Here is a 12,448-nt window from a genome sequence, read left to right on the forward strand (position 1 = left end):
GCTGCTTTAAGAGAGGAAAACTCACTTTAAGGGCAAATTTCTGGGAGTTTCCAGGTTTTTTTCAGTTACGAAGAGCTAGATTAATCTCATATGAGAATTTTTCAAAAATTTGTATTTTCTAACGACCAATCGCTTTGCCTTGGTAACTCAAAAAATTATGGAAGAACTCCCAGAAAGATCTTATTAAAGTGTGTTTTCCACACTTAAAGCAGCGCATTTGCTCTTTCGAGTCATATCATGAGCCGGACGGTTGGATTTTTGGCTTTTTCGTGTCAAATTTTTTACAATTTTAGATATTCAAACGCTAATCGCCTCACCTTAACATCTGAAAAAAAACTGAAAACTTCTAGAAATTTCCTATTAGACTGAAGTTTTCCTTATCTAAAGCCGCAGTTGGTCAGGGTCAGGAAAAAAGTCAGCCAGGGTGAGTCAGACAGGCAAAACTAATGTTTTAACGTCCAAAATGTTTTTGGAAAAATATTTTGTCTTCAATCGCATCGCTACGCCCACACTCCCATCGCTTCGCTCCGCGTAGCAGGCAGTATAAACAGAAAACAGAGTAATCTAATTCTGTACACTTGTGTTTTCGGCCGCTGGTGTGCACCCTTAGCAGCTGCATTTACATTTTGTAATAAACCGCCGAAAAGCATACCTAATTGAAAAATGCAAACACAAATTAAAATCCCTTTTACCTCAGTTCCGTATTGTCCATGGCTCCATTCCTCTTGGAGGGGAGTCGATGACCCCCAAAGGGTCGTGGGCTGTCCGGCGCTATGCTTTCGGCTTGACTGTGCGCGTAACCAGAGTCGTTGTTTCCATTGGGGTCGCCCAAGTTGTTTGGGGTGGCTAAACTGGCTACTACACTAGATATTCTGAAATGAGAAGAAACACTCCCAATTTCTGACATAGTTTCGTATCTGGGATCTGATCTTGAATGAGATAGATAGTGCCGTAATGATCACAACATTTACTAAAATTGACCCGTGGAATAAGGGATGTGTGGCAAACACTAACTCCAACTAACTGTACGGTCGCGACAACAGATCAATTTAAAAAACCGGGACCAATTCATCCAACTTTTTTCGAAAGCCATCTCATATGAGATCGGGGCGATTGGATATCAACTAAAAAACTGGGAGATTCATGCATCTTTACAATACAATACTGAAATTTTCTATTCAATGCGCAGCTTTGCCCTAATTTATGGCAAATTAATCCAACTTGTGACACCCTGTAGTGAGATCAACATCAAATTAAGCCGCTTTAAAAGGTGCTGAAAACGCAGGGGCAACGATTTTCTTCGATTTCCAGCACCGAGCTTATAGTTTCCGGGTGCAACTCCGAATTTGTTCCTTCACCCCAGTTCGATTGTAATTGCGAACCTGCTTAAATTTATCTTGCGTTTTCGCCTGGCTTGTTTGTGGTTTTATTTCGCACGGGTTTAACTTTATGGAGGTTGCGATTTGCCCGAAAACTTTATTATTCGGTTCCGGTTTCAAAGCCCAATATTTTATGAGATCCAGCAAATATTCAGCAGGTATAAGCAGGGTTTCAATTTCTAATGGGCGCGTTTAGACCCCGAGCCAAAAAAGTTGGATCTATTTAATTTCAAGCTGCAACCAGCTCGGTTTTTCGCAAAGGAGAGTTTATTAGTCCGAATAAAGTCGTAATATATTTGAATGGAGATTAATGGGCAAAGGGCTTGGTGCGAGAGTTGTGACCTAGTTATACATACCATTGTGAGTGTGTAATTGAACAAAATGCATTCCACAGAACTGGAAACAGCATCATTTAAACTGACACAACAGATTTTAAGCCAAAATATGTGACGATTTTTCTGAAATCATTGGTATTCCGATACCACAAATAATGCGTGACAAAACTGGTATGCATTAATGAACACACCCGAATCAATTAAAACCATGCCAATTTAATCTGAAGCTGCTCAAACCTGTGGAATGGCAGGATTTCGAGTAGAACATTTTGAGGTCGACGTCGCCCCATTCGAAACTATTAGAGAAATTCGCTTAACATACGCTTTGTTTATTTAGCATCCCGACTCATATCCCAAATAACAGTCGAACCTTTCGGGCTTTGTGGTGGCTCGGAGATCCGAAAAACCCCTCTCTCTCACCCCTGGAATGAATGGTTTAGTTTCGGGAACCAGAAAACGTTTCAATGGGATTTATGATTTAAGGTCGTTTAATTGCTTGTCGCGTTTAATCGATTTGCCGAATCCAAGGATCAAATCGGTTCTGCAGACTCAATATTTTCTATCCTAAAACCGATCTAACTCCCAACTGCCATTGCAAATAATAAACCTTTCGCCTCTGAAAAAACAGCATGTCAATTAAAAAACCGTCGAGGAATAGAAGCGGCAACTTTAAATTGCGCTTGAAAGAGTCAACTTTTGAAGTGTGTAAGTAATTTCGCACAGAAAGTTTTCCAGGTTTAATTAGAATGCGTTCTCAATGCGCATTGATTAATCAGAGCGAACGAACAAGTTGGCCTTAGAAGTTAATCGAAGCACAGAGAAACAGTGTGGCATTCATAATTTTCTACATCTTGCACGTTTTTCAGACATTTTCTGAAATCACTAGCAGCTAAACCAAGTGATTTGCAAACATCTAATTTTTTCGGGACCTAAACACTTACATTTTGTTGTTGAATTCGAGCGAATCATTACGGCGAACGATCCTAAAAGAAAAATTGTTAATTAAGTTTCGATATGTCGATCTTTAAAAGGACGTCTTAGCCAGATTAGTAGCGTAGCCCTAATTGCAAAACTCTGTAACGCGTTTCAAAGTAGAGGTCAGGTATATTTCCTATTTTCCAGCATAAATTGCGACATCGGACCCTCTTTGAGCTGTTTGTGTTGCATTAGGCCGCTGGGGTCGCATTTTTAACTTAACGATACATTCTAATATGTAAAACAGTAACAAATTCATATCAACAGCAAATAAACATTTTTCGAGTTCGAGCTTTAAAAGCACGCATATTAGTAAAATCTGGGATTTAAAATCTTTCTGCGGTCCTCGGAGAATCATTTATCAATCTTCAAATAATTCAGAATGTTTCCTAAGGCAATTGCTATAAAATTGGAATCCTGGGAAGTTTCGTAACATTTTAGGGAAATAGTACGCCGCCTCTCTTTGGTCATTCCGAATTTGGTACGAGTAGTGATAAATTTGCCAAGTACTTACGCTGCTTCTTCAACAACAGTGGCCAAAATAAATTCGGTACTTCGATCGTTAGATATAACTTGACATTCGGCATCCAAGATCTCGTCGTCATCGTCGCCTGATCCCGACCCTGTGTTGGTTGCTTGCTCTTCGATGGGTGTGGGACCCAGATGGGTCTCGGCCAAACGCCTCGTATTAGCCAAGTTCTCTATCACAGATCCGGCTTTTATTTCGCTAGGCAGTGGTTTTCTAACCGCTCTCTGCTGCATAGCCCGCGTTTTAAGTGCCTGCGAAACAAACGCTTTTTTAGAAAGTTGCGAAGGCGTGAAACGAATTTCCTGGACCTGGACATTCACATGAATTTTCGCAAAGTCAAATACCAATAAAACGTTCATCGCCATTAATTTGCTTGTGATTTTACATCTCGAATGGGTTCAAGTTTGGAAGCTGGCCACAGATGTTTGCCAAATCAAACGTGCCCGTCCACATGCGAGAAATGTTCATTAAAGGGCTCGCATTTCACAGGAAAAACCAACATAAATGACGATTAATTTGCCAAATAAATTCGACAAAAAAATTAAAAGCCGTCGATGCGGAAGACTGGAAATTATACAACAATTTGGATCCATTATGGAGATTTTTTAATGAAAATTTTCCAAGCCGGGCACAATTACGACTTGGCACCGCAAAATCCACATATGAATCCTGACTCGTTAATCAACGGATTGAAATTCGTCCAATCGCGAATCAGTGGTTTCGATCATTTTATTTTGTTCTTCCACTGAATAGCCGTTTTTTGAGTTACTCAACTTGTAACTTGTAGGCCTGGGTAGCTCAGTTAATTTTTAGGAGTTAACTCCTAACCCACCGGCGCAGTGCTCAGGAACTCAGTTCGGTTTCTGGCAAACGTTAGTTAAATTATGAGCTAAAAAACGAAATCACTGTTGTTTGGACAAAGTGGTAAATATTGATGACCTTTTTTTTCAGATGTTCCAATTCCAGTCTCGGGTCTCGTAAAGCGTTATTCCACTTTAATAAATGAGTTATAACTCATTAATTCAGAGAGTGGCAACAACTAGGCCTAAGTAACACTGTGTTGTGTTGATGCCGCTCTGTGAGTTACTGCGCCACACCTCAAATTGAGCTTGTGTCGGAATAATTCTTGAAATCAGAACTTTTAAAGGACATTTTTAATTAGTTGAAAATTAGCTGGTTCCTCTCATCGCTCGGAAATTAAGCAACAGTTTAATTTTGAAGTGATTTCTTCGCGCTTTTTTTTTCGTTGAGTCAGTACTTTTTGAAAAACAAAATTAATTCGGTTATAAATTTTAGTTTTCGCATTACGCATTAATCACGGCAGCGCAGTGAAATTCAGACAAATATAAATTGTCTAAATTTAAAATCAACATTCTCAGGATCATCAATCAACAGGATCGGCACTTGGAGCGTTTTTGGTTTAGATGTTGTTGACTGTCGTTAAGTTGAAACGTGAAATTTGCCTTTGAAAATGTTGCCGTACGAACTGGAACTTTCTACAAAAATGTCAACAATCAACACATTGAAATCGATCTGCCAAGTAAGAGCAGCGCAGAGCAACTGATGACAGGGTGAACAATTAAATGATTAAATAATCATGTTTATTCTGTACTTCTGTGCCTGTTTGTGAACCAGACGAAATCAGTCAATAATCGCATTATTAGATAGAAAATTGAATCATTGTGGCCCTTATGGCAAGTGCGGTAGTTTGGAGTAAAATGGAGGATAGGGCGCCAGCTTGCAAAATATTGGTAAGAATGATCTTTAATCTATAAATATTTTAGCTTCAACTGAGTTCTTTTCCCACAAGCAACTGAAATTTTATGGATTCTTTATGTCGATGAATGATTAAGTGGACAGTATTTTTGTATTATTTTCTTCTTCGTGCGCGTCCCTATCTGAGATGGCACTCCCAACACCGACTTAAGTATATGAATGCACCCAACCGACGAATTAAAACCCGATTGTCGGCAAAATTAAAATGTATATTGCTCAGAACGTTATTTCTACACACGTCTTGTTTTTTTTTCTTTTCAATTACCTTAGTTACTAGAAACAAATACAATTTAAAATAAAAATCTAATTGTCACATCGCCCCCTAGATTAACTTATGTGGTTGGCAGGAGAGACAAATAGATCGTGTTTACTCATTTCCCAACACTTTATATTTTTCTCTCTTTGTTTTGCTGATTTCAAATAAGTTTAAACTTGGACAGAAACTGCTGTACTAAACACATGAAAAATGAGCCACAGAGTTCGTTTTTATATAATCGAGTATAGAATTGGTAATTCGATTCAGTTATAACAACGTGCGTGAGTAAACACTCGTCGATTTGTTACAAAAAGTAACAGAAAATTTGAATATCAATCATGTAGGTGCAGGTTTACGCCAAAATTTCATTAAAAGAGCGGCTTCTATAGAATGTCAATTTTTCAAGTTTCCACCGGCTTTACGTTGGAAGCTGGAACTTTTTATTGAACAGTCTGAAGTTGCGTGAAAGCGTTTATTTTCAAATGAACATTTACGAAGTGCGCAAATCCAGGATTTCAGGCGATTTCAATGAACTTTTGAAGATTCAAAGGAGGAAATTATAGCGCATTTGACGACATTTATAGCGCACACTTCTTTACTGAACGCACAACTCTAAACTTGTAGAGTATTTTTCGTTTCTGAGAAACTTGTTTGCGAAAAACGCGATGCAAAATGTGTCCAGCAACAGTTTTTTCAAATCCTAAACAAAATTTCCTTAACGATTAGTAAAGTTCGAAAATTTGGCGGCATTTAGTGTATACTCTTTTTTACTGCGCTTCTGAACTTGTGGAGCATTTTTCGTTTCTGAATTTTTCAGTGCCGCACTTTAATCACGTTTACCATTTAACACAAGGGCGGATTAAAGCTTGACGAGGCCCGGGGCTGGAATTTCAACACCTAACAAAAAAAGGTCACACATTTTTAGGAGCAATATTCCCGCAACGCAACTGCACCAGTGAGTTACTGTGCCGGTGCGTTGGGTTGACGCAACAAGCCATTTCAACAATGTGCCTACTCCTGAAAATTAACTGAGTTAAAAAATTAATAATTGTGAAAATTAACATGCCTACCAACAGCTCAAAAGCGCAACTCAACACAGTGTTACCCAGGCTTTACTTCTACTGGCCCTGGTTAGCTCAACACTTAATTGTACGTTTCAGCAGGAAATAAGCTGGTTTTTAAAAGTTCATAGAAATAGTTGCTTCAGTTTTGACTGCATGTTGTAGAAATTTTAACTAAAGATTATTCGATATTGGCACTGTCTGGCTCCCGGAGATGCAGCAGTGATACAAACATGGTAGGTAGGTGCATTTGTTCTCTCGTTAGCGCGCCTTCAAAGGGAAACATCTCGACAATAAAACGAGTAGCAAAAATAAAAGCACGATTTCATAGCTCTCCATCCTTGATGCGCATTAAAAATTCATGTCGCTCATAGAATTGAACATTTTTGAGCAGGGCAGAGAATATTTAAGTGGCAACTTTTCTACGCGACTCTAAATGTACGTTTTATATTTTAGATGTCATCGAGCCTATGCGAGATAGTCGGTTCGCGACGAATGTTAGTTATTGTTTTTCCCTGGAACTCACCTTAAAAATGCTATAATATAGGAAGACCATGATTATACAGGGAATATAAAACGATGATAAACTGGAAAAGATTATAAAGTCGCTATTGAAGAAGAGACAGGCGTCAGATATCCGGTCCGAGGTGTTGTTCAGCCCTAACACTATTGGGGAGCCAATCGCCGCCGATATTCCCCAAACTATTGCTATTGTCAACCAGATTCTTCTGCTGTTCTTGTGCTTGGCGTACTTGATCGGTTTCGTTACTGCTATGTACCTGGAAAATAAAAGACTCTCAAATGATTTGCGTCAACAGAACTGGTCTTTCACACACACACTGCAGAAAAGTAGCTTCAGATTTTGTGATTTTGAGCCAGAAAACAATACTCTACCGCTCTGGTACTAGTGTCCAATCAGAATTAGCAGTCTATGACATACTTCTTATTCTTCCGACTCCAACATACGAATAGAAGAAGTTCGTCGTCGCCATTATGTAAACTTTCCGAAATCCTAATCAGTCGTGGTGCAAAAGTTTAGCAAAGCGTTTTTTCTTATTTTCCGAGCAACTTTCCAGTCTGTCAAAAAGTTCCCAACCCGCAAGTCGAGCAAAAGTTACCGCATCAGGCAATGGACAACAAATACCAGTCCATCTTACTTCAAAGTTTAATAGTCAAAGTTGGATATTTTCAATCTCTTCATTTCTCTAACGGGACTCGGAATGCATAAATAACGTTGCTTTCTCTCGGTTAAATAGGCTCTCGCGATTTTTCTGCTACGATTTTACTGAGCCTTAATCTACCCGAAAAAATTGAATCCGACCTGGATGGAAAACTGGTATTGGGCCTTTATCGTAAAGTTTGATTTTTATGGATTTTAATGCGCCGCGTAAATGTGTACAGGGTTAGTGATTGAACTTTGGCCACTCCGTTTTTGCATCTAATTTGAAAATTAGAGAAAAATGTTCAATGCAAAAGTTGTAGATATTAACGTCTAGTTGATTTTAAGATAGTGCCAATTGATATAGGGTGTCTCAAATGCAAGTGGCAGACCAAACTTACCTTTTTTAACTAAAATGCCGTACTTTTAACTGCGTCTTCGCGCTATTCGTAAAATTCTAGGTCTATTCGATATAAATGTTCTATATTGGTTTTCAATTGTTTTTGAGTTAATAACCAATATTGACTAAAATTAACGAACTCCCCATTGACCGGTGTAGACAACCCAGCCCGACATTTTGGCACGAGTCAATTATAAAGGAATTTCGAAAATTTTTATACCAGATTGTAGCCAGATAATTGGGCTATCTGGTCGTAAAACCTCATTAACCTAGAAGAAAGTTGAGGTATCTCAATTGAAGGTCAAAGTCAAAGTGTTGCCTTTTTCCCATCAGAGCCCATGTAAACGAAATTGTCGATCRAAAAATCGGTCAAGACARCGACTTGAAAATGTTTTTTAAGCTATTGTTTTGAAGACACAAAGACACTCTGTCAAAGAGTTTGACATTATTCGGCGTTTTTGACATTCAAAAAGTAAAATGAAAATTTTACACCCAGAAGCGCCCTGTAAATCGAAACATTCAATGTTTATAGCTTAGAAACGAAAAGCACTATTGGTACTTGCTTTGATGCATTATCGATCTTCTACAGATAGATTAGATTGACACTCTAAAAGTTTGAGTTTTCCCAAAACTGTGGGACATCATTCATCATATTCATTCACTCTAGGAAAATAATTTTTCAAGTGTAATAAATTGCTTTAGATCAGTAAAGACCTTCTATGTCAACATTTGCCGAAACTTGACATCACAAAATTGGAGAAAATTTCGGAAATTTTGCATGATTTTAAGAAATCGTCAATTGTTTGCTTATTATCGATCAGAGCGACAAAGTGAGTACCAACTTTTTTATGAAGCTTAAGAGGGCCAACCGACTGGAGTGATTAGCTGAAAGCTGAAAAGTTGACCACAATACCGTTGGATAATGCTCGATGGGCCCGAGATTTTACAAAGAATAACTTTTTCCGATAGGAAGCTTCGTTTTCGTAAAAAAAATTAAATTTTTTTCCAAAAAATCGCATGGTGAAACGCACCAAAATATTTCACAAAATATTTTTATTTTTTTTTCTAACCATTCCTTGGCAGGTGGTTAGATATGGAAAAGTTACATCATAAATCAGTTTTGGTTGGTTCAAAAAAAATTCCTCTGTAGCTACAGGGGGAAGAAGAAAACGTTTGTACAAGGCCTTATGGAAGCAACATTTCCGAAATTGAATTAAATTTGTCAAATGACATTAGAATCGGTTGAAATTGACACCAATTAGCTTTGAGACAAATACGAATCCACCCCATGTCTAATCGATTCGGTAAATTGGAAGGAAAAAACTCAATTTAACTCCGTGTTATCGGTAAATTGTGGTACCGATCAACTGAAATGCTTCCCAAAAATAAAAATAAAATAATTTTTCAAATGTAATGGATTGCTTTGGATCAGTAAACACCTTCTATGTCAACATTTGYCGAAACTTGACATCACAAAATTGGRGAAAATTTCGAAAATTTTTTCCCAAAATTTTGTATAATTTTAGAAAATCGTCAATTTCTCGCTTATTATCGATCGGAGGAAAAAARTGAGTACCAACTTTTTTATGGAGTTTMAGACGGCCGACCGACTGGAGSAATTAGATTCAGGTGACCTCTTTTGGTTACCGAGATATTTKCAGTTTTTSGGAAACCATATTTTCGAGATTTGGTCAAAAAYTATGAAAGCTGGAAAGTTGRCAACAATATTGCTGGATAGTACTTCATGGAGCCAAGATTTTATAACTTTTTCCGACAGGAAGCTTCGTTTTCGTKAAAGAAAAATAAAATGYAAAATTTAAAAAAATCGCACTGGTGAAACYCRCTAAAATATTTGACAAWATATTTTTAATTTTTKTTCTAACTATTCCTTGGCAGGTGSTTAGATATGGAAAAGTTACATGACATCAGCTTTGTTTGSTTCAAAAAATTTCAAATTAGATGCAAAAACGGGGTGGCCAAAGTTCAATCAATATTGGTTATTAACTCAAAAACGGTTGAAAATCATTATGGAACATTTATATCGAATAAGCCTATAATTGTGCGAATAGTGCGAATATGCAATAAAAAGTGCGGCATTCCATTCATTGAAAAAAAGTAAGTTTGGTCTGCCACTTGAATTTGAGACACGCTGTATTTGAGACACGTCAGTTGGTATTGTTTTAAAATAAACTAGACGTTAATAACTATAACTTTTGTATTTACCATTTTTCTCTAAACTTAAAATTAGATGCAAAAAGGGGGTGGCCAAAGTACAATCAATAACCCGGCACATTGTTCCAAATTGTTTAAATACACGTTTATTGAGCCAAGACAATTTAAATTTTAGTAATTGCTGTTCACATTATAAAATCATCAAATAATTAGTTATTCAATCATTAATAAATCAGTGTACTCTTTTGCTTGAGCCAAAATTCTGGTCAGTTTACATGGCTTACTTAATATTTTAAATCCCAAAACGTCTAGGTTTATTGTGCTATAAGTTTGTATAGCCAAAGAGGAAGTATGCCAAAGACTTATCTTATAAAGACTTATAAAGAACCACCGCTTAAGGCCTGGTAATCCGGAGAAATTTTACACAAAATCAATAGATTGCAGCTCGATCTTCCGCAAGTGATATTACCTTGCATTAGAACATCCGGGACTTTAGGAAATCTCGTTACACACGTTAAGCGCCTTTGTTAGGCTAGTTTTAAGAAATATTTCCCAAAGATTTTCTATTCTATTACCTATAATGTACCGTCATTACACTTTAATGGGTAACTAATGGCTTGACCTGCGTGCTATAAAACGTAAAACACATTTAGAACAATGTGCCGAATAATTCCTATTATGTCATTGTACAAACCCAAATTTAATTTCCGGTCAAGCGATTACTTACAAAGTCTCAGGTAAAGCTGCTAAGCAGCAAGACCTCGGGTTCTTTCTCAGAAATTATGTTGAGCAAGCATTGAAACCCTGACGCTCATGACATGGATCCCATGTAGAAAAAGATTTGAGATTACTTTGACTGGATTTATTGCTTATTGATTAGTCCATTCTTCAAATTTTTAGAGTATCCTAAAATGACCACCCAGTGGGATCCTTAGAATATGCACTTGACGAAAAAGGCAAGCTGCATGTATTTGTCTAGGACCTGGCGTTTCATGGGTACCAATGAATAGAATAACCAAAATGCGTTGGCATTTATTCGACGAAAAGTAAGTATTCCGTACTCCAATCTGATTATTTAGCACAAAGATAAATAATCGCTCACACTTTATTTAACGACACTTGAAATTATTTTCTTTTAAGCATGACGGGCACTTCTATCCTCTAGACAGCGCCTTATTTCGCAATTTTCTTTCTCCAGCATCGTGCAAATTGGATAAAGTTTCGCAAAATGGATGCAATTAGGCCCTGCAAACTGGTTATTTTCCTAACAATAACAGTAATTTATATTTGAAATTGAATCTGCTATCTTTTGGTGATGCATTTTACCCGACAGTGGTCTTCACTTGCCACAGCAAGTGATCCTATTAATCATTGGAGAAAGTGGCTGGACACCCAGTATATTACTTAAGAGCTAAATTTCTGTTGACACGGGGACGTGCAATTACAGAGCCTAGTTAATAGTAAAACCGAACCGTCCATTGCAAACGAGCAGAGCGAGTTGCAAATCCGTTCGTTGCCACAGCCAATAAAACTTTGCCTATACCTGATGCCTGTTGGAAAGTGCAAATAGATTCAAAGGTATTATGTACACCTGAGAAACAGAATTCCAGTGGGAATCCTCTAATATAATGGAAAGTTGCACAGTGTTTGGGGTGTTCAGCAACTTTGGAAACTGAACTGAACTGAACTTATAATTCGGCTGCGGGTTATGCCTAACTTTAATAGCATTAGACAAGGCAAATGGCATCAGATAAACCTACATATGTGTGGATAGAGGCGAGCAGGTGGGGCCCAATTTCAATCTGTAGTTTTCAGTCAACAGGACTGATGGTGCCTCGTGTTTTTCTCCCTTTGAAATATGACAAAATTGGACGCAAGTTAAACACCCCGCTGAACAGTTTCCGGTAGGCGAATTCGCACCCTGCAATTCCGCTGACTGATTGAGTCGTAACGTTTACCAGAGTGGAAATTCCGGCAGCTCTAAGTTGTATTAATTAAGAAACATTCATGCAAGTTCGGGATCGGTTCGACGAGCAGACGACGAACGTTGGATTCAGCTCGGTTTCTGGTTGATTTTTATTTCACATCCATCTAACTGGTACTCACCTATCTATGGAAATTGCTACTAAATTAAATATTGAAGATGTTGAGCAAGTGACATCCATGGCGATGTAGAAGTCGCAGACGAAATCCGGTAACGCCCATTGTCCATTCACCTGAAACATTTCGAACGGCTTTAGCACTAGGGTTTCTCGGTTTCTAAAAACCCGTTTTAAAAACCGGGCTTTTGGAGAAAATTATGAAATTCGAAAATCGGGTTTTTAGTAGAAAATATCGGTTTTCAATGTATGAATAACACTTGAAAAAAATTTAAAATGACAAATGTAGCCAAATGTACTAGATTGA

General features: G+C 37.7%; 1 protein-coding gene and 1 long non-coding RNA gene across 3 annotated transcripts; one reads left to right on the forward strand and one right to left on the reverse strand.

Annotated features, from left to right (window-relative positions):
* Positions 1 to 692: 692 nt before the first annotated feature.
* LOC109537253 (dopamine D2-like receptor) lies at positions 693 to 12,258 on the reverse strand (the record flags this gene model as incomplete). 2 transcript variants are annotated; one of them, XM_048667109.1, is given in 5 exon segments in its annotated part: positions 693 to 872; positions 2,656 to 2,697; positions 3,204 to 3,469; positions 6,838 to 7,090; positions 12,149 to 12,258. In XM_048667109.1, coding segments are annotated over 5 exon segments (851 nt in total), but the record flags the coding sequence as incomplete, so codon positions are not given.
* LOC125504720 lies at positions 10,882 to 11,331 on the forward strand. The gene is made up of 2 exons (XR_007281668.1): positions 10,882 to 11,088; positions 11,183 to 11,331. It is a non-coding gene; the product is annotated as an uncharacterized LOC125504720 (long non-coding RNA).
* Positions 12,259 to 12,448: the final 190 nt, after the last annotated feature.

Source organism: Dendroctonus ponderosae, unplaced genomic scaffold (assembly GCF_020466585.1).
Source record: "Dendroctonus ponderosae isolate FM_Combo_2020 unplaced genomic scaffold, Dpon_F_20191213v2 Dpon_F_20191213_554, whole genome shotgun sequence".
In the NCBI taxonomy this organism is placed as follows: Eukaryota; Metazoa; Arthropoda; class Insecta; order Coleoptera; family Curculionidae; genus Dendroctonus; species Dendroctonus ponderosae.